The 24407-nt window shown below is 40.4% G+C and overlaps 1 protein-coding gene across 2 annotated transcripts in view; it reads right to left on the bottom strand.

Annotated features, from left to right (window-relative positions):
• The window catches only part of LOC144685434 (LIM/homeobox protein LMX-1.2), a 185651-nt gene that overhangs the window by 6066 nt on the left and 155178 nt on the right, over nucleotides 1-24407 (bottom strand). For both annotated transcript variants that reach the window (XM_078549922.1, XM_078549923.1), the window contains 5 exons: nucleotides 8745-8977; nucleotides 4293-4471; nucleotides 3121-3198; nucleotides 1401-1467; nucleotides 533-694 (listed from right to left, as the gene is read on the bottom strand). In XM_078549922.1, the coding sequence (XP_078406048.1) occupies nucleotides 533-694; nucleotides 1401-1467; nucleotides 3121-3198; nucleotides 4293-4471; nucleotides 8745-8977 (719 nt within the window). The remainder of the gene's footprint in view (nucleotides 1-532; nucleotides 695-1400; nucleotides 1468-3120; nucleotides 3199-4292; nucleotides 4472-8744; nucleotides 8978-24407) is intronic.

Raw genomic sequence — 24407 nt, 5'->3', positions numbered from 1 at the left:
AAATCAGAACTTGATGTATTTCCAAAAATATCAGATTTGAAAGGGCCTTAATGCATAGGCAGAACTTTCAGACATTACAATATATAACATTTACAGCACAGGGGCAGGTTCATTCAGCCCCTGGCCAGTGTTGATGCTCCACAAGCCCCCTCTCACTCTATTAACTTTATCTAACCTGATGAGCATATCCTTCTATTTTTTTCCTCCTGTACCTATCTAGCATCCCCTTAATTGAATCTATGCAATCCGTTTCAACCATATTGGTTTTATGAGTGATTATCTTATTTTTATGGACCTTAGTTTTGGAATCCCTCACAAGTGGAAAGATTTTCCAAACGTCTACCCTATCAAAATCCCTTCTTAACTTTAAAGAGCTCCATCAGGTCACCTCTCTTTTCTAGAGAAAAGAGCCTCAAGCCTACTCAGTCTTTCCTGATAGCCGTAGCCATAAAGTATACAGTGATGTTTTGAAATGGGTGCAGGAAATTAAATTGAAAGTTGACAAAGTAACTAAATACAAGCAGCCACCTACCATACGGATTCATGTGGTCTCCTGGCATTTGGGGTGGGGTGAGTCCTTGTTGAAATGGATCCGAGTTGTAACCGTTTTGGTCTATGGACACAAGCTGCTGCTGAGGAGGTGCAACTGGTGCGTATGAATTTATCATCCCGTCCATTCTATTTGACATCACTTCTGCCAATGAAAAGAAGATCAATCAGAAATTTGCCTCGCTTTCCTGTCTTCAGAGAAAAAAAGACCAGTTTCAATGGAACAGATTTGTTTCTTTGTCGGAAAGTAACAAGCTTTCTGTCTGAATAAAACATTTTAATCTTTCATGGCTGCATGACACGAATTGCAATAAATCGAAGCAGAGAACGCAGTGATGAGGAGCCATAGCACATGCCTCGCCCGGTCTAATAATTTACCCCAGCAACTCTAGTAGTGAGTCATCCTCATGAGTGGGATATCAGATGTATCCTATGGCTGTTCATTACATGTTCTGTTTATACCACAGGCTAGATAAGTAATCTAAATTAAAATGATAAAAGCTAGATGCAGATTTTAATTTTAAAAGGAAATTAAACTGCCGAGTGACTGTACAATGGTTGGGGTGACATCACTGGGAAAGATTCTTCATTCTGGGCTCTGGCACATCGTGCTGATGGATGTCGACAATTGTGCTTTAACGCTTAATATTTATTGCGACTATTTTTTAATCCTGTTATACTTGCACACGTTGTTTTCAATGGTAGTGCCATTTAAAACCAGGTTGCTTTGAATTCTTTATTACAGAACACTCAGCAGTCGCGTAATACTTCCATAACAGTTTTCTGTTGAAGATTTTTTATTTCAGTCTCTTCCGCCCGCCCACCAGCCCCAACATCAGACGGTTGGTTACCTTGTCCGAGTCGCTGGCCATTCTGTTGCTCTTGCTGCTGCTGTTGTCTCCGTGCCAGCTTTTTCATCTTGAAAATTGCAAAGAAATCAACTTGAAATCGGGTGAAGCAACAGGATCTTGAAAGCACCCAAACTGAATTACATCTCAAAAATTCAACTAACAGCAAAACGCACAAAACACATCCCTCACTGGAACACTAGGGTATTTTATCAGGTGGGGGGGGGTATAATTTTGTCCTGCCTTTTGGAGAAGTACAAAAGAATACAAGGCAGCTGCAACATGAAAATTGGATTATACATAAAATAATAACACATATCAGAAGATCATATTGCTGCAGCTATTGCTGTTACAAATGGAAGGGCATCATTAGGGCTGTGATTAATTTATTCAAACCAACCATAAAACAATAACATTTCTTCTCGATTAAGTAAACAACACATTATACCAGTGCTCCTCGCATAAACGTGATTTACGTGTTTTCATCTACATTAACTGGAATATAGCAGTGCAAGATTAATTTCAGATATATGAATGATAATGTATTTTACTCCAGTTGTGCACTTCATACCTATGTATCTCAAATCTAATACCTCTGTCAAACCTAGGCTCTGCATATACATTGTGCTATTGTAGCTTATTTGGATTGTATCAATGTTTTGTTTTGATGGGGGATGTAATGGATCTTCAGGGAGTACGAATGATTTGGTGCTGGTAGCTCTTCAGCTGGTTTTCCATTTATATTTTTTGGGTGCCTCACATCCATGTCTGCAGGGAGCACTTTTCCACAGCATCAAGCGCCCCCAAAATCAGGAATTACACATGTCACATGCAACACTGCTCCATCCTAAAAACGTGCACCGACAACCTCTTCCGACACGAGTCATTACTTTCCTCTCACGCCCGGCCATTCTTTCGGTTTCGGGATGAGGCCGGAGCCCAGATTTGAGCTGAGCATCTGCTGCAGCTAATTTGGAATAGGGTAGAGAATGATCCAACTCAATGGACTCCTAGCTGTAATGCTAGCAGACACACAGGCCCCCAATCTGCAGGCTTCAGCTGGTTTCAAACCCAGGTGTGCGGAGTGGGGTTTGGGTTGGATTTTGACTTGCAGGGCATCGAGAAACGGGCAATAGCAAATTGGCAACCAGTCATAAGCTCTGCTTAAATATGAAAATGAATTTTGTGGGAGTGTTAAATGGGCCGCTGATCACTATTGCCTTTTGTCATGTTACATCCCAAGACAAATGTATCCCCCCCACACGATTTTGTATGTCACTGTCCCCCCAGCTCCATTTTCTGTTCGTATTTGTTCCCAGGTGCATGTGGTAAGGTGGCCTTTATTGCCTGTGCCTTGTTGCCTAGAAGCCAGTGATGGATCTCTTGATGTAACAATTAGTTTACAATGGAGTTGGCCATCAAGGTAGCATTAAAAATCAACATAAAGTCAAACCAGATGGAGATGGCAAGGAGATGTGTGACTGAGCTGTACTTCCGTGACAATCTGGTAACTCTCCTGTTCACCTTTGGATGCTAGTCCACAGATTCACTGATTTCATTTCCACAACTTGTCATGGTGAGCTCTGAACACCGAGCCTCTGAGTTTCTCACCCAGTGCTGTGACTACATGACTATTGAGCCCTACTGCACGAGAAAGAATATTCCACAAACAACGGTAAGAAAAAGGATTTCAAAATCGAGTCATTTGTGACTAAAAGGTTACCTTGGCTCTTTGATTTTGGAACCAAACTTGAACTACTCTGACACTAAGCCCCGTTTCTGCTGCCAGGGTTTCTCTGACCTGTTGAGAAAAATCATTTGCACGTTGACTTTAATAAGCAAACAGAAAGTCAAGTACATTTCGCTAAAACAATCTTCCTGAAGTGCATTTGATTTTCTGAACGCAAAAACACACTATGTAGCATTTGGATGGCAAGGGGATCAAGGGATATGGGGAGAGGGCATATGGAGTTGAAGATCAGCCAGGATGTTAGGGTGGAGCAGGTTAGGGGGCTGCATAGCCTGCTCCCGCTCCCATTTCATATGCTCTTATAATATTTAAAAGCTTTGAAAAATAGAAGAGCTGGTTTCAACCTGCCCCCTGGCAGAAATTGGTAGTTAAAATGGCTGTAGTGATTCATCCTCCACAACTGATCCCACTGCCTTTCTACAGTTTGTAATTTTAACCAGGCAAGGGGCACCCACCGAAAGGCTTCGGGGTCCTTCTTTAAATATGCAAATTGGGCGCCAAACATGTTGAGGCTGATTTGCAATTTTAACTCAAGGCCAATGCAGGGAAACTGCTGAGGCTTCACCACCAGGCCAACTTGATGCAAGAGGGATCAGGGTCAGAAGGGATCCAGCAGAGTGAGTTCACATTATTGTCTCCTTGTTTGATTGATCCTCCAAGCCCCAGAAGGAAATATTGGACTTTTTCTGCCCTGGTTTGTCCCCTTCCTCTACCTACTAACCCCAGCCATGATGCCCCCCTCGCCCCAATCTCAGTCTCAACCACACCAGATTTCTTGGGGATCATTACTTCAGATCTCAGGCAGCAGTCTCCTATCACGTGCAATCCCATTCCCATACATCGGACAGCTAGCACTTTGCACCGGCTTTGGGCGGGAGACTGACAGGGCCTATGCAGGGAGCCAGAAGTGCCAATCTCCCAGGTCTCACCTTGCAAAGAATCGCACAGTTTTGCAGCATCCTCAGCCTCCGCCCACATAGCCCCCACCAGAAGATAATGTTGGGTCTGAGGATTGGGCTGTAAGAGGCTAAAAGACATTGACTTGCTTTAGCACTGAATATCTTTGGTGTTTGTGTTAAAACTAACAGGCTAGGGCAAGTAAATAACCTAACTAGATGTACCTAACAATAATTGAAAACCCTTACCTTTCTGCAAGGTTTGGAAGAAACTTCAAATGACGCTTTAAATGCTCTCCTTTGTTGTGTTGTAAGGATTGTCCTGGGGCGTTTTGGCCTTCTCTGATCCTTGGCATCTTCGCAAGCCTTTCCCTGAATTCCCTGAATTTTATTTGGCTTGATGTCAATATCTTCATCGTCGCTTTTCACTGTAGATGCATCAAATGAAGCAGAATTCAGCGTCAATTTAAAATATTACAGAATTACCCACAAATACGATGGCTAAAAGAAAAAAATCCAATTTTGAAAAAACTTTGGTGTAATTTTTTTCAAGCTGGGCGGTTGGAAATGGGGCGCACTGTATTAATTCAAACAATTACTGAGAATATCAAGCACCCAAAGGTCAACCATATTACCATTGGGTTCAAAGTGATTCCTATTTCACCCTTTTACCTAAATAATATGCATTAGTCCCCAAGAAGAGCACACGTCCTCTACCAGCGTGACATTTTCCATTTCCTACACTTGTGTCTCTCAGTGTCTATCACTGAACCCACAAATCCCAATAACGCATAGGCCTGAAAGCACATTATCACTGAAATTATTGCCAAATTAGGGTCAATTGTTTTCAGTGTAAGCCCAGGTTCGCCAGGAGCCTAGTTGAGACTGTGCAGCAATTTATAACCAACAGTAAGATTGCAGGCAATCACAAAAAATTAAGCAATACTTTTTAGTCACAGTTAAATCCAAGATAAATGTTTAGTCAATGTACATGCGAATAGTTCCTTAACTGGCATGATACCATTCCACATATTGATGCACCCCGAATTTCTCTTCACCAGGAGCCATTTGTGATTTGATAATGACAATCATTTCAGAGACCTGTTTTTAACCCTATCTTTGTGACATGGCATTGAGGCTTTTAACATTTCTTGATTGATGTGGACAAGCACTGAGGGCAGGCGTTTTAGCCCCCGGTGGGGCCAAGAACAGAGGCAGGCAGGTGTTAAAAATCGTGCCGTTAGCCGGTATGCAGGTTCCCTGGCTCACGCCCCGAATGATTTTCCCACAAGAGAAGGCAGCCAAGAAGTATTGAAAGGCGCATCGAGGACTATTGAATGAAGCTGACTGGGATTTTCCATCCAGTCCCCAGGTCCCTGCAGGAGGCCGGGGACAGGTTACTTGCCCGGAGGCAGCCCCCGAGCAGCAGATTGGGAGACCAGCACTCTAGGCATGTTTAGGGGTACTCCCTGTCTGTCTAGGGTCAGCAGCTGCAGGCCTCCTTGTGGAAAGGGTGCTTTCCCTCTCCCCACCCCACCCCACCCCCTGAGTGGTCGCCCGACTGCAAATGTCTTTTTTCAAAATTTCAAAATTAGAGAAGAATTGGAGAGAGGACACTCCCTATTTGGGATCCCCTCTCTCTTACTTAGCTGTCTGAAAGCTGCAAGACCTCCTCATAGCCCTCCAGCTTCGACTGGCCACTCACATTCCTTCACCGGATGGCGAGTCCACCCTCTGGTCACTAATTGGCCAACTCGGAGAGACTATTTCCCACACAATGTTGGCTTCTGATCTCCATTTGACTCTGACGTCGGGGAATCAGAAGCCACAGAGAAAACCCTGCCCCCAAATCTCAGTTTGAACCATTTCCTCCAACCTCCACTAATGCAGTGAGCTAATGTGGGAAGGAACGGGATATGCTGCACACAAATGTATCTCCCTTTCGCTGACACACCTGCTGTTGTCTGAGCATTTTGTTTGATGTCTATATTTATGTTGTAGTGCCACTTCCACAGGGAGGTCTCTCCCGTAGCTCAGTGCTGTTCTTAAGGGGTTATGGAAGCAAACTCTTAACTTTGATGGTTCCATGATCAACGAGTTCCAACCTCCACAACTTAGGACTTTGTTTTTAAACCCCTTGCATTCACTTTCCCTGACATACCGTAGTTGCTCAGATCGTCACTATCTGCACCATTTATACTAGGTTCCCAGAATAAAGAATCAGGGTGATGACAATGGATGAATATTTTTCATAACACATCACAAGGGTAACTTAAAGGGAGCACTTACTTTAAAAAAAAATTTTTAAAAATGGTTTCTTCATTTAAAACGTGGCTTCTTCTGGTGATGGGGACATACTTAAAAATGAGAGAACTGAATGTTATGACATTTTGAAGTTACACTTTAAAGGCTGTTAGCTTAAAAGTTATCGTCTGTCATACTCTAAAATATAAAGTGAGTCAACAGGTTTTTACAAAGTTCTGGAAAAGTGAACCAGCTGGAAAGTGATTTATTTTAGTGCAAGTTCACCACTGACTCTCTCTATTTCAGGCCCTGCAGGATCATCTTCCTTTATTTCAATTCAACATATTTAATGTAATGATCAAACGCTGGTTCACTCACTTTAATAGCTGTGTCATTATTAACTTCCTGAAATGCCATTGAAATTTAATGGCTTTCTAAACCCGATAACTCCTAGTTCTTTGGAGAGTCACTGCAAGTCTGGCAGTCTTCGACCGACCGGCATTGCAGGTTTTGTATTTTTAAAATTGCATTCAAAACGAACGTTTCCAAATATAAAAGAAGCAAAACGGTTCTGCCATAAACAGTGTTTCCTCTTCCACCCACCCACCACCCCCACCTCCTGCCCCACACGCACACATACGCACAACATTCCGCCCGCTCTCTGTTGATACGAGTCTTTCTTTGATCATCTGTTTTTGATAATTCAAAAATGGAGAGCATTTTGTGCTCCTCCAGCTGAATGCTATAAAGGTTAGTTAACTATTGGTGTTCCTTGGTGTCATATTTACATCTGGGCTGTTAATCAAACATGGAATTTGCCCTAGTCCACTTTTGAGTTAAGAAGGAATGTTCCAGAAAACAAAAACAGGCACACGGAGATGCTTTGACAAATTCTTTGACAGTTGTCTGCAACAAAATAAGGAACAGCTGCAGCTAATACCACAAATTGAGTAATGGGTGTGGATGTTTAGTGGGTGCATTGAGTTGAGTGACATGCTGTTTCTTATAAAAGCTAAACAAAACAAACCGAGCTATTTACACATGGAACAATTTTATGTACAACCAATTCAAAATGTTGCACCGCTCGCTGAACTCTAACTGGAATCAAACAGTAACAATAGAAATGAAACACAAATTCTGACAACAGCCCCAGGCGCTAATCTGGTATATGAATTTATTTATAATCAATGTTGTTTGCAGCATTTGGATGGATGGTTGGATAGTAAATCTCTGGATCATCAACCAGTGCTCAAGTTAAATAGAGAAACAAAAATTAAAATACTGAAAACACAAAGATCAACGTGTGGCTGTGAAGAGGAAAGATACGTTAACTTTGGACCCAAATGCTCAGTGGAAAGTCTATTTCATTTCATTCACTGCTGAAGATGTCATTTGGTATCATCCCTGACCCACGCATTGACCTCAGAAAGATGGCAGATGGTATGACACTGAGGTTGGGAGAAGTGCACTTTGGCAACAGGGGACAAAGACAGAGTTACACTGGGCAGTAAATCACCGGTCAGGCCTCAGCTGGACTACTGTGTCCAGTTCTGGACACCACTCTTTCGAGGGATGTCAAAGCTTTGGATGGAATGCAGGGGAGTTCTACAAGATTTGTACTAGGGATGGGGCAGTTATGTGGAGAGATTAGAGGAGCTGGGATTGTTTTCCTTAGAGCAAAGGGGAGATTTAATGGAGATGTTCAAAATTATGAAGGGGTTTTGATCAAATAGAAAAGGAGGATTCTGTTTCCACTGGCAGGAGGGTTGGTAACCAGAGAACACAGATTTAAAATAATTAGCAAAAGAATCAGCAGGGAGAGGAGGGCTTTTTTTTTAAAGCAGCAAGTTATGACCTGGAACACACTGCCTGAAAGGGTGGTGGAACAGACTCAATAATAACTTTCAAAGTGGAATTCAATATATACTTGAGAAGCTAAAAGCATTTCAGGGCTATGGGGAAAGAGTGGAGGGTTGAGACTAATTGAATAGTTCTTTCAAAGAGCTGGCACAGGCACAATGTAACGAATGGCCTGTTCCAAGATTTGTTGATCCTAAATGTGTTATAAAGTCCTTAAACACCAGAAAATTTACCAACCTAAAAACATCTGATGAAATTGTTCTTTGAAAAGCCCCATTCCATCTACTTGGCAATTTTGGTGTGAACACAGCCATTAAAATACGCAGAGCTGCGCAGGACATTGTTACGACAACTGATGATTACCGTATGGCACCATACACTAGTCATATGATGTATTTTCCAATTAAATACGCCAGATAAGGCTGGGCCTTTAGATTCAAGTTAGTAATTTACAGGAGGATACCAAATTTGATTTATGCTGTGATATTGTATACTTTGTGAATGTTGCAAGCATTTAAGAGCAAAGTTAGACATGTGGATTAAAGTAACTTATGCAGCAATGGTGAATTTTTCGGCGCAGGGATGTGCGATCTTTACCTGAATCAGAATCATCAGGGCTAACGGAACTCAGCAGCTCCTTTTCCTTCTCATAGTCACTTTTGCAAAGCAGCTGTCCCTCTTTCAAAACATACTCGTCACCTTTCCTCAGCTCTCTTTCGCAAACACAGCAACAAAAACAGCTCAGATGGTAAACGCACTCTAAAGCTCGCATCACAAACTCTGTGGGTGCTATCTTCTCCATGCAGCCATTGCACTTCGTGGCAAATAACCTGGAAAAAGACAAGACAGTCTCAGACATTGCAGCTTGCTTGTACATTGAATATTGACAAGACAAGACAATATTGAAAAGACAAGACAGTCTCAGACATTGCAGCTTGCTTGTACATTGAATATTGTGATGGTTAACATCTATCCGTATTAATACTTGTGCCTTAGCTGCACAGACATTCAGAGAACAATTTTTAGCATATTGACTTGTTTTACATAGATTTCGAATTGCAATATTATGAGGAATTTGTATGACCTGCCACAGCATAAAGGGTGCCTTATACAATTTCTTTGTACTATTCCATGTCAACTTGAGGGAGAGGGCTAAAGGTCTGTTCCAGAACTTGAGCATATCATTTAGGTTGACACTTCAGCACATTATTGAGAATGGGTTGCAACTGAGAGGTGCCTTCTTCCCGATGTGATGGCGAACTGGCATAAAAAAAACTTCCATGGCACCACATGAAGAGTAGGAGAGTTGTGCCGACCAACTTTCCTCCCAAAGCCAACACCACAAACAGCAGGCGGATTGATTATTCCACTCCGCTGCTATTGGTCGGATGGTGCTGTGCGTTATTTTGCTGATATAATACAACAGTAATTATATACCACAAGCAATTCACTAGACAGTAAGCGCTTTGTAAACCCTGAGTATGTGATATGGTGCTGCATAAAGGTTCATTCTTTTCTCTTGCTAACATAAAGAACCAATGGTGAAGTTTGCCTAAGTAAATCCAACATTTAAAACAGTTACTTTTCAAACATTTTATGGATGTGGCAATCTTATTTTCACAATCTACTGACTGTGGCAAATTGTTTAAAAGCATCTGGTATTAAATCAATGTGTGCCATTTTTCATTCCCACTAAATCTAATGCCTTTTCCTACTGGTTTATCAGTCCTCATGTTTTATTTTGATTATAAATACAATACTAACAATCCACATTATTCAGGCACTAGTTTTTTTTTAAAGTAAAAGAAAGAAAGAGTTGCATTTATATAGCACCTTTCATGACCACAGTTCATTCCAAAGTGCTTTGCAACCAGCGAAATGCTTTTGAAGTGTAGTCACTGTTGTAATATAGGAAATGTGGCAACCAATTGACATACAGCAAGCCCCCACAGACAGCAATGTGACAATGACTAGGTCATTTATTTCTATGACGTTGATTGAGAAATAAATATCGGCCAGGTCACCGGTGATATCTCTCCTGCGGTTCTTCAAAATAGTGCCATGGGATCTTTTACATCCACCTGAGAGAGCAGATGGGGACTTCGGTTTAACATCTCATACACGAGACAGTGCTGCATTCCCTTACTACTGCACTGGAGCATCACCTTTGATTTTTTGCGTTCAAGCCCTTGAGTGGGATTTGAACCCAAAACTTTCAAACCCAGAGACAGAATTAAACTGAGCCACAGTTGATAAATAAGTTAACATACTGCACAACCCACAGAATATATTGTGTATGGACATTTAATTGATCAATTACTCTCAGAAAATTAAACTGTATGGAGTGAAAAGGTTAAGTTAGCTTCAAGGAGTAAATTAAATTAATTAATCTTTCATAGTTTACAGGATGTGACTTTGGCTCTATGTCAATTCAAGCAAGGGTTGAAGGAGCTCGATTGTACAGTTATTTCTTTTCAGGGTATAAATCCTTCCATGTTCGCTCGCTAAAGTCGCCCGCCACACACCATCTGCAGCGCAGACATTGGACAGGGGAATCTGCTCACAGGATTTCATCACTCACACTCTTCAGTCACCTGCTGGGAGGCCCAGCACAGTGCTTCTCCGTTTTGATCCTCCTGTGGGATCCTCCGGCAGCAGCGGGCCAGAGAACAAAAACTCGGCCACGTTAGGGAAGCCAAATCTGTTTCCCCACCCACCCCACTGCTGCGGTGCCATGCATTGATAATTCAACACATTGTGCCATCCTATACAATGAACATTCTTAATCCCTCTTTTAGTATTCATATAAAATCATCTTAAGGCCCACTACAACCCCAACGCAGCTCAAAGGAGCAGTCTTGTGAGAAAGCTTTGACATCAGATGGAACAGCACAGGATGGTCCTATGAGGAAAGGTTAGACAGGCTGGACTTGCTTCCACTGGAGTTTAGAAGAGTGGAGGGGTGATTGATTAAGTATATAAGATCCTGAATGGTACTGACAAGGTGGACATGGAAATGACATTCCCTCTTGTGGGTGAGTCCAGAACTTGGCGCACGGTTTTAAAATTCGGCGTTGCCCTTTTAGAACAGAGGTGGGGAGAATTTCTTTCTCTCAGAGGGTTTGTGCAACTTTGGAACTCTCTGCCTCCGAAGGCAGTGAAGGCAAGGCCATTGAATGTTTTTAAGGCAGAGGTAGGTTGATTCCCCTTCCTAACAAGAATCTAAGGTTGTCGGGGGTAGATGGGAATGTCAAATTCAAAACACAAACCGATCAGCCATGATCTTATTGAATGGCGGAGCAGGCTCGAGGGGCCGAATGGTCTATTTCTGCTCCTATTTTGTATGCTCTTTATCAGCAATTTTCTCAACTGAGAAGAAAAGCCGAAAGTGGGAATAGTATACGCCAAGAACTATGCAAATTCTTCTGTATGGGCTGGATCTCCAGGCACTCCTGGCCATTTAGAAAATCACACGCAACCTTTAGCAGAGACTCATGATGAAGATTTTGATATCTTGCATTGGTTTCATCTTCGAAGAAAAGAAAATACTTGCATGTATTTATATATATATACACACATACACACATACACGCATATGTACATCCAATGCCTCTAGAGACCACCGAGCATCCCAAAACACTTACAACCAATGAAGTAGTTTTGAAGTGTAGCCGCTGTTGTCATGCAGGAAGTGTGCCAGACAATTTGCACATAGCATGATCCCACAAATAGTAGTGGGATAATATGGCCAGTCATCTGTTTTTAGGTGTTGGTCGAAGGATAAGTAGTTGGTCAGCACACTAGGAGAGCTCCCTGTTCTCTCTCAAATAGTGCCATGGGATCTTTCATGTTCAACGGAGGACAGACAGGCCTCAGTTCAATGTCTCAATCAAAAAGCTCGAAAGGTAGCTTTACTAGGTGAATGCACCAACCCAGTAGCTTCATGAGTTACCATGAGCTCATTCTGAAGGAGTTCGGTCTATAATATTAAGCCACTTGCCCTCTTTTAGGCTGCCTTCTAGATAGCTGTGATTTTTTAAAAATATATAGGTATATTTCACTGACAAGTTTACTCATTATATCTACTATTAAAGAAGCCTTGTCAAGAAAAGCCTAAATAAAGAATTACATTAGGAAATCTTAAGCCTGCTGCCTGCATTGTAAATGAACCACCTGTGACTTTCTGCTCACAATAAACTGTTAACTAACCTCTTTGCTCAGTTTAATTAAGCCTCAGGCTGTTGTCTAAATACAGGTGTTCTTATGGAAGAAAGTTAAGTATTTTGTTTAAGCTTAGTGGGTTCGGTATAACATCGTTCAAACTTCCCTCTCTGACAGCAGATTAGCCTTAACCCCCGCAACAAATGACCTAAACCAACTTTTATAATAATTAAAAACCTTTGCAATAATGGATGGGAGTGAGGATGAGTTCTTTAGTGCAGACAGTCAGGCATGATCGCAAGTCTGGTCCTGAAATCCAAACTAACCCAACATTTGCCCCATAGTAGTTAGTCTTGGCAAAAGACCCATTTTCCTGATTCTGTCACTGATTCTTGTTTTTTTGAGCGGGAGCTAATCGTTCTGCAGTTTTCCAGGCATGACAAAAGAAAGGAGTCTCTTCACAATTGGGTTGTGATGTGTCTGACTTAACCAAATATCTTAAGTAAGACAGGTTAAGTCTACGCAAAGTGCTCACCCCAAGAGCCTTTTTTAATTCTCTTTGTGCTTGTATGTCTACAGAATGTCATTTTACACGATTCAGTAATATGTCAGCCCAAGTGCCAATCATTTTTTTTTATCCCAGCGACTACCTGAGAAACCTTTATGCATTTTATCAAACATTTTTGATGAAATGGGACCAGTAACCATTCTATTTTTTTTGTTTTGCAGAACCATTTGAAATACAATAATTTACATGAAGTAACAACTGCAGAATACTTTATTCCCTTGTTGATGCAGAAGGTATGACAGGTATTTCATGGTACAGGATGAAATCCACACTCCCTAGTCTTTTCCGTGATTAATGTATGGTGCATTGAGCATTATTCTCCTGCTTTAGTGTACAGGAATTCACACAATAAACTTGTATCTTTATTTTGTGGGTAGTTTACATTCAGTGCTACATTCAGTTATGCCATTAAAAATGAATTTGTTTGGAGACCGAATTGAGACGAATTCCCAAATTAAGTAAAATGTTTTGTACTCTTCAGGAAAGTATATCAACAAGTCATTACTGTGAAATGATTTGTATTTGCACTGTGGCTAATCTAACTGCTGACTGAAGTAAATCTCATAACATGTCAGCAGTAAAGCCAGTTTAAGACCTGAGATGACGATAATATTGCACAGGACACCTATTATGAGTGGACACTATGTAGGCTTCACTGCACAGTTTCAGATCATGGCAATAAACCTTTAAAGAGCAGGCAGATGTTTCGAGCCTAAATCAGAAGGCTGATCTGTGTTAGTTAAAGGAAGTGACTATAAAGATTTTATATAGTAGGATATTCCTCTGAAGTGAAGTCTGATTCAGTAATCCTTACAAACATAACTGCTGTTATATGATCCATTGTGTCTTCCTGCTTGAGTCAGAAACATCTGTTGTTTAATATGTACAGCTGATTTACTATCTATAGGGGGCTTATCTTGCTTTGGATTTGACCCTGTCCTTTTTGCTGCAAATCAGTACTCCACTGTTTACTTTTACATTGTCCTAACAACCCACTCTTTACCTCTGTATTGCTTTGTCCTGCCCTTCATTTCCTTTGTTGCACGCAAACATGGTTTAATTGTTTTATTATAACTAATTAATTATGATCAGATAGGTTTCAGTGCAGTTTGTGCAATTTGCTGTTCATATTAAGTGCGCTTCAAGAGCTCCGATAAATGAATGGTAGTTATAAAAGTCGACTCATTCAGCTATGTTGCTTGTTTACTGAATTATCTCTTGTACTGAATGGGGCACAGCAATAAGCTGGGATTTATTAACTCTTTGTTTGAATTTGACTATGAAACATATGCCACTGACCTGCTCATGTTTAAATCGTGCTCTTACACATTTCATTGGGTGACAGTGTTTTTGACAATGTACAACAAAAAAAGGCATGGCTGTACAATTTTGACAGCATTGAAACAAATAACATTTATTATTTCTTTATGCTTTTCAAAACTGAACAGCTAACAGCGTGCTTAAATAATAAGAATATCCTTATCCTTAAGGTATTACTATTGTTATTTCTATCCTGGATTTCAGTCAGGTTTTTTTTTTCCATGAGTCTATTTGCTCCTTGTCTCAATTATCTAGTTTATTCCCTTGTATCTGTTCATTATCTGAAAGATGCAGTTTGTGTCAATTTTTGTTTCATGACATTTTGATGAAAGAATTTATGAAAAATCAAATTATTGCTTCTGGCAGGGAATTAAAACAATTTTTCATTTATAAAGCAAAGAATATTACTACCTTTGGGAATTCCATAATTCTTTTTGTATTCCCTTCCCTCTTTACAGCATTAAACTGCACAGCACATATAATGGCTTCAATTTTTCCTAATCTGTGCTGAAACACAGAAATCAGTATCATAAATTATTGAGGTTTGGAGCAGATACCCATGACACTGCCATCTGAATTTCAAAACCCCAAAAGTAAAATCAGCGATGAAAATATAGTTTCCCGTCTTAAACGGTGCATTATGTGAAACACTACCCAAGATGGTACTACAAGGTTCGAGATTTACAGCGACACGTTACGAGGGTGAGAATCTTCCATGGAAACTCTCATTTTCTTCCACATGGAAACTCGTGGGCGTTCGGTTTCTTTCAATGTTTGTTGAATGGCTCACTGAAAAAGTACCATAACTGCTCATCGAAAACGTGGCATGAGTTGATAAAGACAGCGTGAAACCTGCTGGCAGCAAGAGTTAACTCTGAAGATTATACTGCAAAGCTGTCACCTATACAAAGACAATGATGTACCACACAACTTCAAATTAAACTTTAATCCCCTTAAGCAGGCATTTCAAAAATCTCTTATTTATATGTAGGGGATACTTTATCACTGTGCACCTATTATGAAAAAAATGATATATTTGTTGATAGTGAACATTCATTTGTTGACTCTCCATCCATCACTGACAATCCAACAACAAATAATATACAATTCTGATAAAATCTCATAAAACTCTGGCAAAAATCCTGCATGGCTTTACCACCATTTAAGGAGGAGTATTTGGTTTGAATCAGATTTTCCAGCGGAAAAGCACAGAATGTGTCATCTATAAATAATGGAGTGCTTTTGTACCACATATGCTCACATTTTTGTAAAACTGTCTGTACTGTCACGCTCATTGTTAAATAGAACCACTTTTTGCTTCTTGTATAGATTGTTATTGAGATGATCTCTCCATTCCATCCTCCCCCCGCCACCCAAAGCCTGCCCCCAACCCCATTTCAGTATTCAGGTTTATTTTTTACAGTGTGCATTGCCAACCACAGCTGTAATTACTGAGTACAGAGGTAATTATTTCATTTTTGTCAACTCGCCACTGTAATGTGAACTATTTACGTTGAGCTGTAATGCCTCCCATCCACTTCTTTCACCAGCAATTACTTCACTTTTCATGTTCTTTCTGGCTATAGGTACTTGTGATTTATTGCTGACTGTGTCAGGTTGTAGAAACAGATCTCTCCTTTGGCACTCACGTACAACAAACACAACATGGCTTGGCAGATCATGTACACTGTGCAACTTATACTTATAACTTATACAGAACCTCTAATTTAATCATAACATCCCAAGGTGCTGCACAGGAGCATTAAAAAGCAACATTTTATGCCGAGCCTTATAAAGACTTAATCGTGCAAATGACAAAAGGCTTGGTCAAAGAGGTAGATTTTAAGGAGCGCCTTAAAGGGGAAAAGAGAGGTAGAGAGGTGGTGAGGTTTAAGGAGGGAGATCCAGAGATTAAGGCCTTGGCAGCCAAAGGACTATAACAATGGTTAAGTGATTAAAAATTGGGGGTGCTCAAGAGGCCAGAATTGGAGGAGCGCAGATATCTCAGGCGGTTGCGAGGATGGAGGAGATTACAGAGATAAGGAGGGGTGAGGCCATGGAGGGATTTGAAAACAAGGATGAGATCATTAAAATTGAGGCACTGCTTAACCGCGAGCCAATGTCAATCAACGGGCGCAGGGGTGATGGGTGAACAGGACTTGGTACGGGTTCGGACACAGGCAGCAGAGATTTGGATGACCTCAAGTTTGCGGAGAGTAGAATAGAAGTGGCAGGCCAGAAGCGTATAGGGGTCAACCACAGTCATGTACAGCAAACCCAGCACGGTGGTACACCTTCTCCTCCTGGTGTCCGCGCAGCTTTTTCCCCATTGGGTTACATGTGGCAACTTCGTCTTCCACCTATTACCCATTTTAATAAAAGTACTAGATTGTAAATTACTCCTGCTGCAGCAAACAGGTGTTAAGCACAGTGAACATGGTAAAGAAAAGTCTCCAAAACATTGAGTTAGCTATGCTATAACATGCTTTTGTATAACTATATGCAGCATAATGTGTTTAAGAAATATCTTGTTGTAAGATTTGTTAGGTTCAGACTGTGAAAGTTTGCTATACTTTCCTCTTGAAATTAAATCTGTAGTTTTCTCATCCCAGCTTCTTCATTTTCCTTCTTATTTAACCTGACTTTCCATCCCTTTTCTCCTCATTGATGTTGCCTATTATTTTCCATTTTCCCTTATTTCACATTTCATTATTTTTCTGTTGTAATACCCATTTGGCCTGTCTCCTGTCTTCCTGTTTATCTATTGTCATGTTTTCTAAACCCAAGTTTTGCTCTTTAGCTCTTATACCAATGAACACTGAGGTTTGTAAGAAAATCCAGGCATGACACTCTACTATAGCAACCACACCTCCGCAGGAAAGCAAGGACAATCTCTTATGTACCGAGAAAGCCTTTCACAGCCTGGCAGCAAGAGTAAATCCTCTTTTATGGAACAAGAGGGATTAGTGGGGTGCACTGGACTGAGGACTTAACCCTACCCCCAGCTTTTTTTTCCAGCACTAGTCATTCAGACCCCTGCTGTTGTGTACCATCAAACAGAGCAGAAAAAAGTTCTGAATGATACAAGAGCTGTGTGTGGAAGAGTCTAATCTTACTTTAATACTTTTCCAAGTTCAGAACCCAAATGGAAAGGCAACTTAACCCATTCATTGCTGTCTGCATGTTACAATCAGGAAAAGCAACATTGCACAAAACAACAAGAAAAACTATTACAAGAAACAAAGTTGCATTGTGACTGTACAATTCCATTGTACACTAGTTACACATTAGTTGGTAGAGATGGTTAAAGTTTAATACTTAATTCAATTATATCAACGGTTGTAATTACAGATTAGTTGCACTAATGTCTTAAACTGGTACATCACTGAACATCCAACAAAATGTTCTTACTACAACAGAAATGTAATTCTCTTCTTTATCATTTTCTTAATAGATTTTTCTTAAATGCAGCATGAGGCTAATGTTAAACCATAAATTAAATCCCAAATTCCCATATAACCACGGTTCCTTCTGGTGATCCGTAAAGTTAGTATACTAGTGAAAAAAACACAATTATAAAATTCGCTTCATTTCATTTCTGGAATGAAAAATCTGATCCAGTGGGTTTTTTTCTCGCTTTTCGAAAAGCATGTTTTAAATTTTCACAGCAAAAGTGTCATTTGAGTATGTTGATAAACAGAATTATTTTAAACAATGCAGCCAAAAAGCTCCCTTGTCACTGTTAGGTAAATGACCCAGTAAGTAGCCTGTTGGGACATGATTAGATAAGACTGATAAGACAAGCACTAGCTTAGCTCCTGGCATGTCATTTATGCATCTGTGTTTGTGGTAAGGATCTTGTGGACCATCCTCTTCACACCTGAATCCACAGATTTCCAGATAAATTGTGCATGGTAAACTACCCAGTGTGGCCTTTCACCCAGAGTACTAATGTTGACTCTGTGCTTTCCCACAGGTTTACATGGACTGAGCAACTCTGCAAGGAATTAAAGGTGTGCAAAGTCAATCTTGCCAAACAATCAAAATGAGATCTGAAAGGCAGATTTAACACCGTGCTGAACATCTGTCTGACTGAATCTATTTCTGTACCTGTTTAAAAAGAAGTCACATAAATATGTGAGGCTACAACAGTTTGAACCCATTTGCGAGACATGCGAATTCAAAACTCACTGCTACATTTTTCCCCTAAAGTTCATGTTTTGGATATGAAAAGCAAAGTTAAGATGCTTAAAGTATATAATATTCCTCCAAAGACACCAATTTGATGGCTTGTCTGCTTCATCGTTACATCAAGGATGCTTTTGCTGTTTGATTGATTCTTCAATATGCATAACGTACTAAAGATACAAACTAGATTTCTGTAACCCTTTTCAAGTTGAAACATATCCCCACTGCAGTTTCAGCGATAACTAAAACCTTTTTACATATAAGGCAGCTAGCTTGGAGTATTCTCCTATTGGAATCAGTCCCCAGAAGTATGCAGTGAGCTTCAGCACTTGAAGCTAGCTCACTCACAATAAGTTTAAGCACTTCATCATCTTGCTGACTGTTCGGGGGGCAACACCTTATTACAAGTCCCATAGACATCATTATGGCACTGACCATCATGTGACGGCACCTGCACTGCCTACAATTCACATGTACGTAAGATAGCGCAGTAATAACACAGCTCAGTTTGATACCATAATGTTGAATTGTCTGTAAATTAAAATTGCTTGCTTGCAAATTAAAGATCTCCCAATGGGTACAAGGCTTTCAAAAGTGCTGGTAATTACTAATCTTAAATCTGACGTTATTACATTTTTGTGGAACTAAAAGACATAAGCATTTGTCAACCGATAACAAGGTATTGATACCAAAAATACAGCCAATAAGGGGGTCATGACGTATATGCAAAATAATGAAGGTTTTAGAAAACCTGGCTAAACAAACATTTGAAAGTCCTCAAAGGCTTCCTATCTTCAGCTGTACTTAGAATAATAAACATTGCCCAATATGCTTTCAGGCAGGGCTTGTAAAATAAAGGCAAAAGGCACAACTGCAAGTTCATTTGTGCAATGAAATGCATTAGAGGTGATTGCAGACAGCATGAAGCTGCTTCACTGCTCTTTGTGAATCTAATATAAGCCTTTATTTAAGTAAATACTTTACTGCTTTACAATGTTTTTACCTGCTGAGGACTCCTTAAAAACAGTAAGATGAGACTCTGACCTTATTAAGACCAAGCTAAAGTATAACAACATATTAAGCTTTCACCACATGACATCAATGATTCTGGACTAAAGACTTATCATTTCTGCTACACTTCTCCTTCTGATAGGAATCTACACTCCAATCACTTGAAGAGATAAAAGCAGTAAAAAAGCTTAAAGTACTGGGTATTTTGACTAGATAATATTCCTTGTTTTCATCTTTGTCTGCGCATTTTATTGGTTGAGTTTCACTGTCTCCAAGCACACAATCTATTTAGATACTTAACTGCTTCATATTTTGGGTAAAAAAAGAATACTGTTTATTAGTATGAAAGTAGAAACAGCTGTAAACATTTGCTTTGATGAAGAGGACTATGGCTTCTCTGTGCCTCAAGGCACATACCCACTGTGTGTCAATCATTAAAAGAAGAATGTAAGGTGTATACAGGGTCAGTAGAAGGCCATTGGACATTTCAAAGGCCTTGGGGGTTCTAGCAAGCCCAGCATGGCTTGTGGGACTGAAAATTTACAGGCTATATCGCCTCCTGACCTTTGCCCTGTACAGGCACCTCTCTGGCTAGCCTTAAGCCTGAGTCTGTCTCGTGGACACACAAGGTGGCACTGCTTGAGACCTCAGGACTCTCACATATTTCTGGCTGCCATGTGAGGTTGCCTGCTTGTACAAAGAGTAAGTCAATTCATCCTGATGTTCTAAAGATGAGAGTTAAAGACAATAAATAGGAGGTCCTGCTGGTTTTTATGAACACTTGAGACCCATGTGTGCAAAATAGAGTATTATGGTTAGCTGAATTCAATAATGGATATTTTAAAATATATTTACACTGTCCCATTTTAAGATGACAGATGAATAACATTTTTTTTACAATGCAATAATATCAGGAAGCCAAGTAACATACAATTTTTCTGATATCTGTGATGTAATTAGCCTTCAAATTAGTGGCTATGTACTGCTGTGCTTTTCCTCATTTTATTTCCGAATTACAAGTTTTGTCCAAAACTTCACATATGCTACCAACTACAAAAAAGGGTAATATCCAAGAAAAGTATCACAGTTTGCCAACTAACTAGCAGTGAGAAGTCAGTTGGCTGTTAATGCCAACACTCTAGGGGACAGAGCGCGAGTCCAGCAGAACAGAAATTGCCTTTCATATCTAATGGTATTCAGCATTAACTAGGGCAAATTAGTCGTGCCAAGCTATTACAAAGGAAGGCAAAATATTTGGAACCCTTTGCAATAACTTGTTACCCAACTCAGGGGACTGATAAAATATTTATGTTCATTGAGATGCCAGCCTGGCTGCAGGTCTCTGTACAAAGGAAAGGAAAGTACCAGCAACCTCGAAAAATTTAACTTGGTTGCCGATGAGTGAAAATGAATATAAGTTCAAACATGTGCTCTCGCTCTGTAGTTTACATCATGAAACCAGTCTGACTCAGGTGGCTGCACAACTGAAGTAAGGACATCATTGAAAGGGTTTCTACAATGATTTTTCTCACATACAGAGGCAGAGCCACACTCTTTCACTCTGAGCAAGGTTTTGAATCAGTTGAGAAAAGCCCAAGTGTTGCTGCCTTTCTGGGAATAAAAACAAACAGGTGCCAACGATTGAAAAGTTAAGACCAGAGGGTTCGTGACCATCGGATCATGCACAGCGTGTCATGGAAGCAATTTATGATGAGGTGGTTTCGGGTAGTTGAGCCTGCACTTCTACATTATAGCATGCCTAAGTGCTAAAGTAAACTTCCATTAAAGAGTAGCTAAATGAGAAGGTGGATCACTCAGCCAAAAAAGTCTTCATGTTTATTAACTCATGAGAAGCATCTTTTATTAAAACCTTTGAATATCAATAGCCCTGCTCATAAATTTAACAGACTAAATGAAAACAATTCTATGTTTCTGCTATTTCTATCATTTAAAAAATACTGCAGCAGGGTTACGTACTGATACCAAGAAACTCCCACTCTTCAGTCCCCCAGGCACTTTAAACCTCCTTTTTAAAAAGATGCATTATACTTAATCACCGCCTGATTCTTACTAAATTAACATACGTTTACATAGTAATGAGCTTTAAATTGAGGGTCTTTCTTTTTTAATTAAGCTCCCAGCAGGTGCAAATATAACAGATTACTTAGGAATATTCAGATTTCAATGGCCCAAAGCATTTTCTTTTAAAAAAAAAACAAATTTTAAAATCTGCAGGCATTATATATCTAATCATGCTTTTGAATTACATTTGAAAATTATAAATAATTCATCTTAACTATTATATAATGAAATACGATGTCCTGGAGGTTCCGTTCAATTACACTGGTTCTTTAGGTGCAACTCACCCCAAATCAGTGTAACTGGCGCAAAACATTGCAAAATTCTAAGTGCAAACTCAGTGCAAAGCAAGTTTGCGTGATCTTTGGCGCTACTTTTAAAAACTGCGATATGAGCATGCTCCACCCACAAAACAAGTCACTCTCCAGGGTTAATTAATCACCACTGGAAGTTTTTGCCCATTTCCCTCATTCGCAGACCTTCAAAAGGCCCTAAAAGTTCAAACTGGAGCTTTTGGGTGCTAGGGCACCATTCTGCACATTTTCAAAGGCTTTGAATAAAATTTTTTTAAAAACTTACGAAGAAACAGACTACTGTACCCCGACGTAACTATTCTTGCGCAGTGTCCTGCTGAGTGCAAGACAAAAAGCTTTGGCGTGTCTCTTTTTTCAGCAATACTCAAATATTTTTCTGCATGTTTGAAGAGTCATTTTCAATCATTTGAAATCAGGCTCCTCACGGGTGGTGGATTGACATGGTGATTAAAAATATTGACTCAGGGGATAAACCCATTTTTCAGCGACATCAATCAATTTACCAACTCCCCACTCATATTTCAATAGATCCAGGGATATGCCTAAAAGGAAATCTTTGAAAAGTGATGCTTTAACATGTACTGGTTTCTGGCAAATTTTACATTCGGCAATATACAAATGAGTTTGAGCGGAAACACAGAGTGAGAGAAATGCTTTTCAAAACAGGTGTAATTTTAAGCACCATTTGAACCCATTTCACTGATTATCAACCCAAATTGGAAACTCTATCCCAAGTTGTTGCAACTGTACAAAAGTGTATCAAATATGTTTAAGTTGACACAGGCATGATAGCCTCCAACTGTGTTTTCAGGTTCTTTGACTCGACAATTGGGGACTAGTGTTCCTATGGTTAAAAGTCATGTGAGCAACGAGTGAAGAATTCTGTTGTTGAGCGTATCATATCTTCACAAACACACTATTTCCCAAAAGATTTGGAAAGATTAGCAGACTGATTATTAGCTTGTTGAACCACATTGTGAACACTCCTTCCTTGGCCAACAATTCCTGGTGTGGGATTGAACCTGGAGCTTCTGGCTCAGACTCAGGGGTACTACCTACTAAGCCACGAGACATCATATTCTGCAGCTAAGGAGATGCATTGAAAGCGAATGCTTTAAATAACTTCAGAAATGAACAGATGTGCAGAGCTGAGACAGCAATGCTTTCCAGAGTTTTCTAACCACAAGCATGATGTAGCAACCCTGGCCAGGTATATTGTGGTAGGCTAGGAGACGGAGGTCTGGAAATGCAGAGGGTGTGAAAGATTTGTGAGGCACAAGATATCTCATCCAGTGGGTCTACTAAAATAGAGTCAAATAAATGGGCTGAAAGGGACCACAGGGACCTTCCATGGGCCCACTGGTCACAAGTCAGGAATTGCTAGGAGGTAGGATTTGGCCTCTGTTCTGCTAATTTTTCAGGTGGACCAATTTCTGTGTGCGATCTCCTGCACCTGATCTCACCCCAACCTGGAAATGCACTGACTGTAAATGCAGAGTGCTCATCCTGGTTCCACAGCTTTACATTGGGCCCAATGCAGGCCCATGATCATTAAGGTCTTCAAATCTGTTTTGACATATTCCTGAAGGCGTTATTATATGACTTGCGGCCTCCAAATGACCCACTTTCACACTCCTACCATTGGTTGCCTAACATGTCCATCCACAAGGTGCGCCACCTTCCTGCACCAATCGGAAAGTAAATAGACACTTCATTACCAGATTGGGCAAGGCCAGTCATTGGCATTGTTCCTTCAACCATCACAAATATTTGTAGAACTAATAAATAGAGGTGTCCAAAGTACATTTTTTTCTATGATTTTTCTCCTGCGTTGCTCACAGCAGAGTCCGAGAGATTCCTTTAACTCTGGGAGATTTCAGGGCAACCCAGAAGGGTTGGCAACCCAGCCGGTCACCCTGCTTCTATTTACCACAAGCACCCCACCAGACTTAATCGCGGGAAGGCTTGAAATCTGAGCTGGCCAATTCTGAGAATGTCCCAACTGGCAAACTGGTATCAAGTCAACTGTTGTCTGCAGCTCGCCACTTTTATGGAGATGACGCCTGAGGCCTCGAGTCTCTGTCTTTATGGACACATTCCAGATGTTCCTCCCAATTCAAGCATTCTCTTTCCCAGAATCTTTTACCTCATAGCATTCCTAGTAACAGAAGCGTTGCACTGCCTTGCGCCTCACAACCTCACAGCAAGAACCAGCAGCATTTAAGCCAAGCGGATGGGAACATAGCTGCATGAGGAACTCATTGCCTGAATCTTCTGGTGGGGTTGGCCCTGAAGTTTCCTCTTTTGGACGTAATTGCAATTTGGATACAGCTTTTCCTCATCGCTGCATTTTTTTTTTTGCTGCATATGCATAACTTTTAATTGATTGAATTTCAAACTTCTGTTTTTTATTTTCTGAATAAAAGGATGAATGACAGACTGCAAGAGATAGCAATGGGGTGAAGTAATTCTATTCAATGGTGCAATGCTGTATGTGTAAGCTGTGTATGTGTGTTATGAACTTCCATGTGAAGTTAATCCTCCTCTAGCTGAAGGGGTTGCACCGTTGGATGCCTCCCCCCCCTAGCCAACTGTGGAATTGCAAATAATACTGAGGGC

Source organism: Cetorhinus maximus, chromosome 10 (genome assembly GCF_964194155.1).
Source record: "Cetorhinus maximus chromosome 10, sCetMax3.hap1.1, whole genome shotgun sequence".
Classification (NCBI taxonomy): domain Eukaryota; kingdom Metazoa; phylum Chordata; class Chondrichthyes; order Lamniformes; family Cetorhinidae; genus Cetorhinus; species Cetorhinus maximus.
The sequence above is the reverse complement of the archived record's forward strand: the minus strand, read 5'-3'. Positions and strand labels throughout refer to the sequence as shown.